Source organism: Gadus macrocephalus, chromosome 10, assembly GCF_031168955.1.
Source record: "Gadus macrocephalus chromosome 10, ASM3116895v1".
NCBI lineage: Eukaryota > Metazoa > Chordata > Actinopteri > Gadiformes > Gadidae > Gadus > Gadus macrocephalus.
The window spans coordinates 23,543,878-23,558,931 of record NC_082391.1 but is presented as its reverse complement, the minus strand read 5'-3'; the positions used below and the strand labels follow the sequence as shown (position 1 = coordinate 23,558,931).

Below are 15,054 nucleotides of genomic sequence, written 5' to 3'. Positions count from 1 at the left end.
GGAGGGGGGGACGCAAAGGGGGGGGGGGGGGGGGGGAGGGCAGCGATGTCATCGTGGAGCGAGGCTGTAATGCACTGGGATGAGGTCCTTAATGGAGGCGTGTGGTGCAGAGGATGGTATTAGCAGCCGTCGGGATGAAGGCTAATGGCTCGGACCATCTCCTGGTCTGGGGCGTACCCCCCCCTCATCCCCACTCTACCGCTCGGTCAGAGAGGAACGCTCCACAGGGAGGAAAGGCGTCAGTACTCCACTCCTGCGCGATGGCGGGGAGGGGAGGGGCTGTAGCGGGCCGACCCACGGGGAGGGCAGAGGGCCGAGGCAGAGGAGCGGGAACGCAGACGCTGGCTGAGGCACTCCTGGGGGGGAGGGACGGAGCTCACCTCGCAGCCTTCTCTCGCACACCCAGGATCGGGTACCGTGATCAGGGATGCCCCCCCCTCCTGAAACATGGAGGAGGAGGAGGAGCCCGTAAGTAAGTAAGTAAATGACCGGCGCGGAAAAAAACAGAGCGAGGAAAATACACCTCCCTTAGGCGGCCATCAATCTGATCCGACGGCTCTGGGAAACATCAATTAACATATCCCCAATTAACATATCCCCAATTAACATATCCCCGCTGGCTGGACGGGCTGAGTGATGGGGACAGGTTGAGGGGCACCGTGAACAAGGGCAGGTGACTCCGAGCCCCCGCGGCCAGAGCGCTGCCGTCCCTCAGGGTGGGGGGGTCACACGCCCCCCGAACCACACAGAGAAACAAGGGAGAGAGCGAGAGAGAACACGTCTGGGGGCCGAGTGTGAATCCCAGGCCTCAGCTGAAACGACTCCCTGGATAAACACCACTAAAGTTGACCATCTGCAGAAGCCTCCCCCCCCCTCCCCCCTCCCCAACATAATTCTCTCCATGTCCTTACGGACAGGGTTGGTTGTCGGTTCCCCCCTCTCCCCCTAAATCCATCTCAGCGTTCAGAGCGGAGTGTTCTCTCTGGCGTGATGAGTTGGTGCATTGGCACCGGCCCCGCCGCACAGAGCCCAGTTTATCCTATTTTACAAATAAACTTTGGGAGTGAGCGAGAGGTGACCCTGGGGCTGCTGCCCCCCTACACTGCCCCAGTACACTGCCCCAGTACACTGCCCCAGTACACTGCCCCAGTACACTGCCCCCCTACACTGCCCCCGTACACTGCCCCAGTACACTGCCCCCCTACACTGCCCCCCTACACTGCCCCAGTACACTGCCCCCCTACACTGCCCCCCTACTACACTGCCCCCCTACTACACTGCCCCCCTACTACACTGCCCCCCTACTACACTGCCCCCCTACTACACTGCCCCCCTACACTGCCCCCGTACACTGCCCCCCTACTACACTGCCCCCCTACTACACTGCCCCCCTACTACACTGCCCCCCTACTACACTGCCCCCCTACACTGCCCCAGTACACTGCCCCCGTACACTGCCCCAGTACACTGCCCCCGTACACTGCCCCTACACTGCCCCCCTACTACACTGCCCCCCTACTACACTGCCCCAGTACACTGCCCCCCTACACTGCCCCAGTACACTGCCCCAGTACACTGCCCCCCTACACTGCCCCCCTACACTGCCCCCCTACACTGCCCCAGTACACTGCCCCAGTACACTGCCCCAGTACACTGCCCCAGTACACTGCCCCCCTACACTGCCCCAGTACACTGCCCCAGTACACTGCCCCAGTACACTGCCCCCCTACACTGCCCCCCCTCCCGCTCTCCACTCCCAGGGCACCGGCTGACAGAAATAAATGATGTCCCTCCCGCTTCACAGCTAAGTGCCTTGGCAACGGCACAGTCTCAATGAAACGTCTGGACTGCATCTGGTTTCCTGGAACGCGGTGTAGAATCCAAGCTCAGAACGAACCTATCGGTTCAGACTTGCCTCAGAGCGAATCGGTTTGACAGCAGCACGTTGAGCATGTTCCTCATGGACGCTCTGATCTGACCCAATGGGAGGGCCTCGGCTCTCTGAAGGCCCCTGTGACTGTGGGTCCAACGCAGGCTCAGAGTCGTATTAGAAGGGCTACCCGCGCTAGGCCACGCCTCTCATTCCCGAGCCTTTCAGGGAGAATCGTAGGAACCATAAAAAAACGCTCACGGCTATTAAAGGGTCCACATGATGGATCCTACAGCGAGGTAGAGCCGCAATTACTCAGCAACGTTTGCCGTCTTTCCATCGCCCGTGACATTAGCATCATCGTCTTCTGCGTAGTTTATGGAGGGATGAGGGTCGCCGCCATCCAGCCCTTCTGTCGCGCATATCAAATCCCAGACGTCCACGCAACCGCCTGCCGGTCACGCAGCGGGGAAGGTGGGTCAAGGTCTGCCGGGTGAGGAAGAGGCTGTTGTAATCTCTCCCCCCTAATCCGGTTAATCTGGACACTTTCAAAGGCAGCACATGTAGCGCTAATGGCTGTTGCATCGGAAGCCGCCCGGCTTTGAGTGGCGAGTGAAGGATGAAGCGTTTTTAAATACAAAAACAAGGAAGACAGAAGCTGAAGGATAAGGGGGGGGGGGGGGGGGGGGGGAGGCAATTTTAAAAAAAAAATGCAAAGTTTGGGGGGGGGGGGAACGAAGGGTTCAAAGTAAACACGACCAAAAAAAGTCTTCTTTATCTTTAAAAAACGTCTTTCCAAAGACGTTATGTGGAACTCACTTTAAAAGACATTCGCTTAAATGCAGAGGAGGCAACGAAGCGAGCCGAATGGACTGTTATTGTGAGCAGTGAGGATGACGACAAGGAAATGGTGTCAGATTCTGAAGGCATGCAAACAAGCAGCGAGAACCCCAGCGCACGGCGAAGCTTTCCATTTGCATTCCTGCTGCACCGCCGTTCCCTCACTGAAGATTAAACTTCAAAAAGAAAAAACTGAAAAATGGCTCCCTCGTGAAGCAAGGCATCAAACACACACGCGTGCGCGCTCCCGTGTGTGTGCGTGTGTTTGTGAGGCACGACGCTTCGCTTTCTTAGACGGGTTCACTTTAAGGAGCCGCCAGTGGCCTCGGGGAACCCCCCCTCCTCGCTTGGCATCCATCAATACAGAAACAATCAATCTGAAATTCAAATTCCATTTCATGCATCCATTGTGGTCGGCCGCGATTAAATTTGGAGGCTGAGAAATGGCGGCATGGTGTCCCCCCCCCCCCCTCCATGGGGGGCTGGAGCCCACGGGGCAGGCGGTCCTGCCTCGACCTCACCCAAGGTGAAGAAAACCATTCACTCAGACTTTGTCTCCCCCTCTCTCTGTCTCCCTCTCTCTCTCTCTCTCTCTCTCTCCATCGCCCTCTAGCTCTCACTCTCACTCTCCCCCCTCCCCCTCTCGCTCTCCCTCTCCCCCCAGCGCCACTCGCTCTGTCTCCATCTTCCCCCGAGTTATGAATTCATTTCACGCCTCTGTGTGGAGACTGGACGCCCTACGGGAGGAACAGTACCTCCGACTTCTCATTCTCTCTAAAGAAAATACAAATTAAGTATTACGGTTGGACCACCGCTAACCCCCCAGCCCCGACCCCACCTCCACCCCCACCCCCCACCCCCACCCCCACCTCCACCCCCACCCCCACCTCCACCCCCACCCCCACCCCCACCTCCACCCCCACCCCCACCCCCACCTCCACCCCCAGCCCCACCTCCACCCCCACCTCCACCCCCAGCCCCGACCCCCACCCCCACCTCCACCCCCACCCCCGACCCCACCTCCACCCCCACCCCCACCCCCACCCCCACCTCCACCCCCACCCCCACCTCCACCTCCACCTCCACCCCCACCTCCACCCCCACCCCCACCCCCAGCCCCGACCCCACCTCCACCCCCACCTCCACCCCCACCCCCACCCCCACCCCCACCGCTAACCCCCCAGCCCCCGACCCCACCTCCACCCCCACCCCCACCCCCACCCCCACCCCCACCTCCACCCCCACCTCCACCCCCACCTCCACCCCCACCCCCACCCCCACCTCCACCCCCAGCCCCACCTCCACCCCCACCTCCACCCCCACCCCCACCCCCACCTCCACCCCCGACCCCACCTCCACCCCCACCCCCACCCCCACCCCCACCCCCACCTCCACCCCCACCCCCACCTCCACCCCCACCCCCAGCCCCGACCCCACCTCCACCCCCACCCCCACCCCACCCCCACCCCCACCCCCACCCCCACCTCCCACCCCCACCTCCACCCCCACCTCCCACCCCCCCACCCCCACCTCCACCCCCGACCCCCACCTCCACCTCCACCCCCACCCCCACCCCCACCCCCAGCCCCACCCCCACCCCCACCTCCACCCCCAGCCCCACCCCCACCCCCACCCCCACCTCCACCCCCACCCCCACCCCCACCTCCACCCCCACCCCCACCTCCACCCCCAGCCCCACCTCCACCCCCACCCCCACCCCCAGCCCCGACCCCACCTCCACCCCCACCCCCACCCCCACCTCCACCCCCAGCCCCACCTCCAGCCCCGACCCCCACCCCCACCTCCACCCCCACCCCCACCCCCACCCCCACCTCCACCCCCAGCCCCACCTCCACCCCCACCCCCAGCCCCGACCCCACCTCCACCCCCACCTCCACCCCCACCCCCACCTCCACCCCCACCCCCAGCCCCACCCCCAGCCCCGACCCCCACCTCCACCCCCACCCCCAGCCCCGACCCCACCTCCACCCCCACCCCCACCCCCACCTCCACCCCCACCCCCAGCCCCGACCCCCACCCCCACCCCCACCCCCACCTCCACCCCCACCCCCACCCCCACCTCCACCCCCACCCCCACCCCCAGCCCAGACCCCCACCCCCACCTCCACCCCCACCCCCACCCGGGCATGACGCAGAACCGCGGCTGCACCACCACTTAGTTTCTCTCCCACCACCTCGGTTTAATGCCCCCAACGGTTGAGACAGTTTCACAGAGGGGAGACATGTCTCCCTCCATCTCTCTCCCTAAATAAGCCCCCGCCCCGGCAATTACAACGATGGCCCCACTCTCGGCCTCCGATCAGAGTAATTAGAAATGATTGCAACATCATTCGTTGACGCGGTAATGGCACAAAGTGAAGCAGGCTCATATTTTAGTTTAGACAAGAGCAAGTGCAATCTTTTTCTAAAGACCAATTATGACTGGAACGAGAAGATGGCAAATGTGCATTCAATCAGAATTACTGACGAGACGTTCTGTCTATTTCTGGACATGGGCAAATTCAGAGAGAGACCGAGAGAGACGGTAGAAGAGAGAGGGTGAGGTATGGAGAGAGAGAGAGAGGGTGAAGGATGGGGAGAGAGGGTGAGGGATGGAGAGAGAGGGTGATGGATGGAGAGAGAGAGAGGCAGGGCGGGAGTTCGAGAGCGAGAGATTACATTCCAACAGACCCCTGCTACAGGATTAAATCCGCTCCCCCGTCAAAACAGATCCCGTCTCGCTGTGATGGAGGTTGAACTGGCATAATGACACGATTACACATTAGGGTTAGGGTTAGGCTAACAGATCCCGTCTCGCTGTGATGGAGGTTGAACTGGCATAATGACACGATTACACATTAGGGTTAGGGTTAGGCTAACAGATCCCGTCTCGCTGTGATGGAGGTTGAACTGGCATAATGACACGATTACACATTAGGGTTAGGGTTAGGCTAACAGATCCCGTCTCGCTGTGATGGAGGTTGAACTGGCATAATGACACGATTACACATTAGGGTTAGGGTTAGGCTAACAGATCCCGTCTCGCTGTGATGGAGGTTGAACTGGCATAATGACACGATTACACATTAGGGTTAGGGTTAGGCTAACAGATCCCGTCTCGCTGTGATGGAGGTTGAACTGGCATAATGACACGATTACACATTCACGTTCCGCCAAGACGAAGAAAGCAAAGAAGAGTGAAAACACTGAAGGTGGTGGAGTGGAAATATACATAGATATCCGACTCCTTCCTCTTCCTCGCTCATTAAACAGTCGCATAACTCCTCAGGTCTGTCCTCAGATCCTGGTCATCTCAGCGCCGGTAACCAAGGGAACCTCAGAAGTGAGCGCCAGGAAGTGGATTACTTCCCTATAGGAGGGGAGGAGGTGGGGGGCACAGATGACCATGTGTGTGAGGTTGGATGTCAGAGGTATGGCGTGCCGATTGTTGTACGATTACCCCCCCTCCCCCCCCCCCCATCCGCCGGCTGGCTTCACAGTGTAAGGGATGTTCTGGATGGACCTCACACAGAATCCTTAAACACACACACGCAGATACACACACACAAACACACACACAGGAAGGAGAAAAAATAAAGAAATGGCGCAGATGATCCATGGGGCTCCTGTCACCGGAGCGGCAGTGAGGACTGGAGCTGATCAAACAGGCAGGAGGTGCATCATTAAGGAAGCAGAAGCTATTAAGGAGCTCCGTGAGCGCTGAGAGCCTCCAGCAGGTAATCAGAGCCTGACCACAGCGCTGGGATCCTCTCTGTACAGCAGGTGATGTCTGATCACACCCCTGATACAGCCATTAATCAGCTCCACTAATTAAGGCCAAACAACAATCTGAGGAGCGGCTGATGAGAGGGTGCATGTGGGGGGGGGCGACGACTTGACCTCGCTTTGAGCGTCTTTTGCGTGTGTATATCTGTGCAGGCCGCTGAGCGACAGCGCAGACTATTAGCCAGGAGCCGCCGGGTGGGGGGGGGCCTACGGCGGGACGCGTCCCACAGCAGATGCATCATCCGGGCTCCACTTGACCGCGTGCAGCGTCATGCATATGGATGGCCCGCAGCCCCCCCCCGTATAATGACGGGGACATGTTCACGACTGGAAATAAAAAGGATGACCTCAAGCCATGAATAACACACGCACACAAGGCAGGGCACACACAAGCACACACACGGCAGGGGCACACACACACACACACACACACACACACACACACATACACACACACACACTTCGCTTGACACCCTCGGCACACACACACACACGCGCTTTGGAGGAAGGAGAAGTCGACTCTATTGGATTTCAGGGGGGGAGGAATGGGCTCGCAGCGCCTCAGACAGCCTCCGTGTGGCGGGGGGGGGGTAGAGACGAGGGGCGGGCCAGTCATTTATCATGGGGTGTCAGTCCGGTGCAGAGGGGGAGGAGGCGGGCTGTGGTAGAGGCTTCTGCGGTTCAGGTTCATATAAATGGAGTGCAGGTAGAATCAATGTGGAGCTGGGGCTGAGCGAGAGAGAGATCAATGCTGGGGGGGGGGCTGTTTGTTCACGTTGTTTATCCAGCGTCACCCCGCCAGGACGCTGAAGGACAAGCGAGCGGGGGAGCATCTCACACACACACACACACACACACACACACACACACACACACACACACACACACACACACACACACACACACACACACACACACACACACACAGCTTATTGATCCAAGAATGCGTGTGTGTCCTCCACTCCAGTGGAGATGCTATAATAATACAATAATATATATAATATATAATAATACATATTATAGCATTAGTCACGGCAGGGGTCCTGCTGAAGGGCCTGTCAGCAGCTGATCCCGGGCGAGGCCGCGGCCCAACGGCCTCATGGAGATCCCCTAATGCCCGTGGCTAGGAGGCAGAAGTGCTGAACTGAGCCGGAGAAACCCTCGCACGGCACGGCTACCGCAATCTACAGCGACGATCGCACGGCGGGAAGCAGTGACAGAGGAACACACAACAATAACAAGAGGGAGGAAGAGGAAACTCAGAGGCAGAGCGCTCAGAACACGAGGAGAGGGAGAGCGCCCTCTGCCAGACTCAGAACACGAGGCGAGGAGTGTTCAGAGCGCAGGCGGCCGGCAGAGCTCCTCCATCACTCTGGGACCAGCGAGCGAAGAGGCAGCGAGGGCGGAGCGGGTTGATGTATCTGCCAGAGTAATACACGGCAGTACAATATCTTGTAGATAGATTTAAGAGGCCGGCCACTGAATTTAAGGTAGCTACAACACCCCCGGGATCCAAAGCCCCGGCACTCGGTTCCTCTCCACCCCGCCTCCCTCCTTCCTGCCTCTCTCTCCCTCTCTCCATCATCCTCCTCCTCCTCCTCCCTTCATGTTCAGATAAGACTGAGACCCGCACTGATCAGACTGTGATACGCAAAGCACAAAACGCCTTCCCATGGGAATATCAACAGCGGGGAAGAATAGCTGACACAAGGAGAGATGGGATTCCATTGTGCTGCCCATATTTTTGCCCGTCCGATCAAACGGATAGGATTTCATACTCACCGCACGGAAATGCATTAAAAAATAGTCAAAGCGCTTTGAAGGAAAACCAAACTGCTATGTTTGTGTGTCTAAATGTGTGTGTCTAAATGTGTGTGTGTGCGCGCGTGTGTCTAAATGTGTGTGTGTGCGCGCGTGTGTCTAAATGTGTGTGTGTGTGCGCGCGTGTGTCTAAATGTGTGTGCGTGTGTGCGTGCGTGCGTGCGTCTAAGTATGCATTTGTGTGGGGGAAGGAAAGAAGTAGTAATTTGACAACTGGGGATGTATGGGATTTATATCAACAAAGCAGCCGCAGCCGCGTGCTCTCGTTAACCGTGATGTTATTCGCCATAGCTCCTAGATAACGTTACCAAATACCTCTGTTCCCACGAGGGCCAACCTGCACTCCCTCATGCATTCATTAGCAGCCGGGCGCTTTTGGCTGACAGCAGAACCTATGGCGTCCGTATGGTCATGACAGGGCTCCTCCCCCCTACTCCGGGCTCCTCCCCCCTACTCCGGGCTCCTCTCCCCTACTCCGGGCTCCTCTCCCCTACTCCGGGCTCCTCTCCCCTACTCCGGGCTCCTCTCCCCTACTCCGGGCTCCTCTCCCCTACTCCGGGCTCCTCTCCCCTACTCCGGGCTCCTCTCCCCTACTCCGGGCTCCTCCCCCCTACTCCGGGCTCCTCTCCCCTACTCCGGGCTCCTCTCCCCTACTCCGGGCTCCTCTCCCCTACTCCGGGCTCCTCCTCCCTACTCCGGGCTCCTCCCCCCTACTCCGGGCTCCTCTCCCCTACTCCGGGCTCCTCCTCCCTACTCCGGGCTCCTCCTCCCTACTCCGGGCTCCTCCTCCCTACTCCGGGCTCCTCCTCCCTACTCCGGGCTCCTCCTCCCTACTCCGGGCTCCTCCTCCCTACTCCGGGCTCCTCCTCCCTACTCCGGGCTCCTCCTCCCTACTCCGGGCTCCTCTCCCCTACTCCGGGCTCCTCTCCCCTACTCCGGGCTCCTCTCCCCTACTCCGGGCTGCCGGGCCGGGTCTGCCTCCTCCAGAACCACGGCCAGGCTGGCTCCGCACCTCTCCACCATGCAGACCGCCTGCACCCTGTCCCCCCCCACCCCCAATATGAAGCTCACAGCCCGGCCTTACAGCCGCCATCACCTCCCCCTGTCCTGGATCCTACCCTCGGGTTCAACCGGACTCATTTGGAGAACGGTTTAGCGGTTTGCTTTCTGTCTGTAATCAAACAGACTCTCCAACCCGGCGGAGAATCCACTGCCAGGATTTCCGTCCAGCCCTGCTTCCGCCGTGCCGCTCTGCCTGCCTGGACACGCAGCTCTACCGACAGATTACCGCCCAGTAGAGCCCGGGCAGACAGCTCTACCCACAGATTACCGCCCAGTAGAGCCCGGGCAGACAGCTCTACCCACAGATTACCGCCCAGTAGAGCCCGGGCAGACAGCTCTACCCACAGATTACCGCCCAGTAGAGCCCGGGCAGACAGCTCTACCCACGGTAGAGAACACGCTCAGAGAGAGCCACTAGTAGAACCCGGCCAACGGGAAGGGAATGCAGAGACAACCATCTTCATATATACCTCACATTTGCTTTGGAATGGGAGGATATACATTTAGTATGTTAATGCAGATAGTATGTATTCCGATACAAGGCCGATATGTTTTTAGCATTAATTATGCATTTGAAAAACAATTACTAGTAATGTGGATATGATGAGCGGGTAGGACCATAATGGGTTGGGATAATTGGATCAATGTACTTTAATGACGCCTTTCTGACCTGGAACACAGAACAATTAGCCCACACTTTACAGCAATATTGCATTAACCAAAGTCCCAGCAGCTTTCTATTCTCACCCCTTCCACAGCTCCCCTGCCCAGACTGCCCCCCCCCCCATATAAGCTCCTCTCAGCTCAGAACCCAAACACTCTCCTCCTCCCCCACCTCCCCCATCTCCCCCACCTCCCCCATCTCACAGCCCCCACTTTTACAAAGCTCCATGCACTCCTACAGGGAAGCATATGTGGATGACAGGTCTATCTCTGCAGCACCAACGCTCCACACACACACACACACACACACACACACACACACACACACACACACACACACACACACACACACACACACACACACACACACACACACACACACACAGGTTTACAGTAGGGGGGCAGCCCATCCACACTGACGAACCGTCGCCGCGGCAACGACGACAGGATGCATGTGACTAGCGCTAAAGTCAAACACCGGGTTGTGTTCTTTTTGTACGGGCAGACACAGACTGAAGGAAAAGAAAAACAGCAAGCCAGTTTAAATGTAGAGGCGCTGCTGAGGAATCACAGCCCCGCCCCCCCGCCCAGAAGGAAGGCCTGTCACACACCAGTTGACAGTTTAATGGTGCATGCCTTAATAAGTGTGCGCGTGTGTGTTTGTGCCAGTGCCTTAATGTGTCACTGCACCCTTGTGCATGTGCGTGTGTGCGACTGTATACGTTTCCTCGCAGTGAACCGTCATGTGTAACGCTGAAACACACCGCCCTCCCCCCCCGCCTACGAGTACCGCCTGGAGCCCAGCGCGGGGCGGGGGGGTTCAGCGCGGGGCGGGGGGGTTCAGCGCGGGGCGGGGGGGTTCAGCGCGGGGCGGGGGGGTCCAGCGCGGGGCGGGGGGGTTCAGCCCGGGGCGGGGGGGTTCAGCGCGGGGCGGGGGGGCGGGGGGGTTCAGCGCGGGGCGGGGGGGTTCAGCGCGGGGCGGGGGGGTTCAGTGCGTGGGGGGGGGTTCAGCGCGGGGGGGCCCTGCTGTAAGGCAGAATGTACCCCGCGTCCCCGGGGAGACCCGACAGCCATGAGCAGAGCAGCAGCTGGACGGGACGGCTCCCAGACAGACCCGTCACCGGAAACCCCATGTAGCACATGTCCCATTGGACACGCAGCTACCCCATGTAGCACATGTCCCATTGGACACGCAGCTACCCCATGTAGCACATGTCCCATTGGACACGCAGCTACCCCATGTAGCACATGTCCCATTGGACACGCAGCTACCCCATGTAGCACATACCCCAGCTCCGCCGCTCCGCATGAACAGAGACACACAGAGAGAGACACGCAGAGACACAGACACACAGAGAGAGAGACAGAGAGGGACACACAGAGAGAGACACACAGAGAGAGACACACAGAGAGAGACACACATAGAGAGAGAGAGACAGAGAGACAGAGACACACACAGAGAGACACACAGAGACACACACACACACACACAGACACACACACACACACACACACACACACACACACAGAGACACACACACACACACAAAGAGACACAGAGACACACAAAGAGACACAGAGACACACACAAAGAGACACAGAGACACACACAAAGAGACAGAGACACACACAAAGAGACACACACACACAGAGACACAGACACACACACACACACACACAAAGAGACACACAAAGAGACACACAGAGACACACACAGAGACAGCGCGTTTGTGTCCCATGGACCGGAACAGTTGTCGGGCCGGAAGGGGGGAAAATGATCCGATACCTTGGAGACCACAGTCGCTGACCTCAACACGCACGCACGCACGCACGCACGCACGCACGCACGCACGCACGCACGCACGCACGCACGCACGCACGCACGCACGCACGCACGCACGCACGCACGCACGCACGCACGCACGCACGCACGCACGCACGCACGCACGCACGCACGCACGCACGCACGCACGCACGCACGCACGCACGCACGCACGCACGCACGCACGCACGCACGCACGCACGCACGCACGCACGCACGCACGCACGCACGCACGCACGCACGCACGCACGCACGCACGCACGCACGCACGCACGCACGCACGCACGCACGCACGCACGCACGCACGCACGCACGCACGCACGCACGCACGCACGCACGCACGCACGCACGCACGCACGCACGCACGCACGCACGCACGCACGCACGCACGCACGCACGCACGCACGCACGCACGCACGCACGCACGCACGCACGCACGCACGCACGCACGCACGCACGCACGCACGCACGCACGCACGCACGCACGCACGCACGCACGCACGCACGCACGCACGCACGCACGCACGCACGCACGCACGCACGCACGCACGCACGCACGCACGCACGCACGCACGCACGCACGCACGCACGCACGCACGCACGCACGCACGCACGCACGCACGCACGCACGCACGCACGCACGCACGCACGCACGCACGCACGCACGCACGCACGCACGCACGCACGCACGCACGCACGCACGCACGCACGCACGCACGCACGCACGCACGCACGCACGCACGCACGCACGCACGCACGCACGCACGCACGCACGCACGCACGCACGCACGCACGCACGCACGCACGCACGCACGCACGCACGCACGCACGCACGCACGCACGCACGCACGCACGCACGCACGCACGCACGCACGCACGCACGCACGCACGCACGCACGCACGCACGCACGCACGCACGCACGCACGCACGCACGCACGCACGCACGCACGCACGCACGCACGCACGCACGCACGCACGCACGCACGCACGCACGCACGCACGCACGCACGCACGCACGCACGCACGCACGCACGCACGCACGCACGCACGCACGCACGCACGCACGCACGCACGCACGCACGCACGCACGCACGCACGCACGCACGCACGCACGCACGCACGCACGCACGCACGCACGCACACGCACAGACAGAAGGGGAAACTTCCAATCAGCCCATTAGATCAATACTTGACGGCCTCAGGATATGGGGCTCTGCAGCTAATGAGTAGCACTTAAGGAAGAGGGCAATCGCTATCGATTGTAAACGGGTTCAAGAGATCCCGTGTGCCCGTTAGCCTTTGGGTGGATTGGTTGTTGTCGTGTGGAGCGGTCGACTAATTGATGACCAAATGTCCGGGGTGTGGGGATAAAGATTGAAGATAAGAATCGCGATCCATATTTGAATCTATTATTCAGATTTGACTCACAACTTCGAAAAATGCATTTGAAAATAAAAAAGTGTCATTTTGTCATGGGTTTTTGTTGGTGTGTTTACATTATTGCTATCAGTTCTTGTAACATTTTTTTTAACTTACAAACACTATACTCTGCTATTACGGAATAATTTGCCAGGACCCCTATATACTGGAACAAGAATGGATTTGTATCAAATAAAAAAATAATTAGTTTTGTGGCTCGAACCTGGAAATCACACCATAATCAGCTTCCATGACCCTCGTTGCTTGACAAACAGCCAAAACACCAATTAAGGCAAGGCTGAGTGCACAAACATCGGAACAACGTCGGAACCACGACAGGCAGGTAGCATGCTCACCAGTCCGACTACTACTACTACTACTACTACTACTACTACTACTAAGCATAGGCCAAAGGCTAATTTGCAAACCGGGAGTCAAACAAACACGAAATGTTTCATGTGCAAGTGCAACACAAAACCAAAATACTTGAGAGGCCTCTGGATGCCATGACACGTCTCCTTTGAAATCAATTATTTAGTGTTGCCTTTTCCCTGCCTTCAATTATACATCAATGTTTCACATAACAAAGGCCAAGGCCAAACCAACCCCCGGATCCGGCTTCCACAGGCCCTTAGTGATGGAAGCGGATGGAGGCGTGTCGGCCTTGAGGAAGACCACGGAGGAAGGGCCCCCTGTGGGAGATCACCACCCGGCACCACCTCCTCAACCTCCTCCACCACCTCCACCACCTCCACCACCTCCGCCTCCCTTGGCGAGCTGCCTCGTGTGTTCCATGCTGTCATTTGTGAAGTTTCCGCATGGCTGTCCGTGGCGACGGGGATCACAGGGTTAACTGCTATGGCGGCCCGCGGGCCTGGCCTGTACATTATTCAACAGCTTGTTACAACAGGCTGCTCCCTGATCTCGCACACGCGGAGACTGGGCGGGAGTCTCCGGGATCAGCTGGAATGGGTAAGAAAATGAGCGGATGGGGCGGGGAGGGGGGGGGGTGGAGGCGGGAGATGAGAGAGTACCGAAGGGGAAAGGGATAAAGAACGGGCTGAATGGGATGAAAGAGGTATTGACAAAAGGGGAGGGATGAGAACGTGGTGACAGACAGCTCGACGAGCACAGGTGGATGGGATGAATAAGATCAAAAGAGACGTCCGTAACGATGTATAGGCGCGACAGGGTGGTCGGGCGTCCTTCAGTTGTACCGTCTGCAGTCCAATGTCCCTCGTTGAGATCAGTGCTACTGCTGACGTTGGGTAAAGGTAGGAGTGGCCCCAGGAGAAGCAGTTCACACTCCGTCTGCTCGTCCACAACCCATGTCTAACCGTTGAAGCCGTTTGCTGGGTAGAACCGCACGGCTGTACGCCTGACTTCAGTCCAACAGACCATGTGAGGGCAATGGCCTTGCACACCAACTCTTGGGTTGAGGAGGTCAACATATTAGAGAGAACGTCGTTGATTGAGCATAAGCCTGCGAACACGCCTTAGGTTTATGTCCTATTTTCTCCCCCATCGCCCGAACAGCCATCGTGGTCATGAGCAAATACAACCAACTGCAGCCCTGAAGGAATTCACAAAGGATGTCTGGAGTGGGACCGTTCCAATGAACTCTGAAAACCAAACACTGGGACGAATGCGGAGAGCAGTTAAACGACGCGGGCCTTCTGCGGCTTCCAGTGAACCACAAGGTTCTAGTTTGTTTTATACACACAAACGGCTCCCTAGTGACCAGGCGTTCATTAAAGTTGGGGAGGTATT

At 58.9% G+C, this 15,054-nt stretch overlaps 1 protein-coding gene and 1 long non-coding RNA gene across 2 annotated transcripts; one reads left to right on the top strand and one right to left on the bottom strand.

Annotated features, from left to right (window-relative positions):
• Positions 1 to 3,566: 3,566 nt before the first annotated feature.
• LOC132465999 (basic proline-rich protein-like) lies at positions 3,567 to 14,861 on the top strand (the record flags this gene model as incomplete). The annotated part of the gene is given in 7 exon segments (XM_060062966.1): positions 3,567 to 3,656; positions 3,688 to 4,251; positions 4,253 to 4,498; positions 4,500 to 4,637; positions 4,736 to 4,811; positions 13,998 to 14,108; positions 14,821 to 14,861. Coding segments are annotated over 7 exon segments (1,266 nt in total), but the record flags the coding sequence as incomplete, so codon positions are not given.
• Positions 11,061 to 13,332, bottom strand: LOC132466242 (uncharacterized). The gene is made up of 3 exons (XR_009527793.1): positions 12,983 to 13,332; positions 11,327 to 11,850; positions 11,061 to 11,202 (listed from the first exon to the last, which is right to left on the bottom strand). It is a non-coding gene; the product is annotated as an uncharacterized LOC132466242 (long non-coding RNA).
• Positions 14,862 to 15,054: the final 193 nt, after the last annotated feature.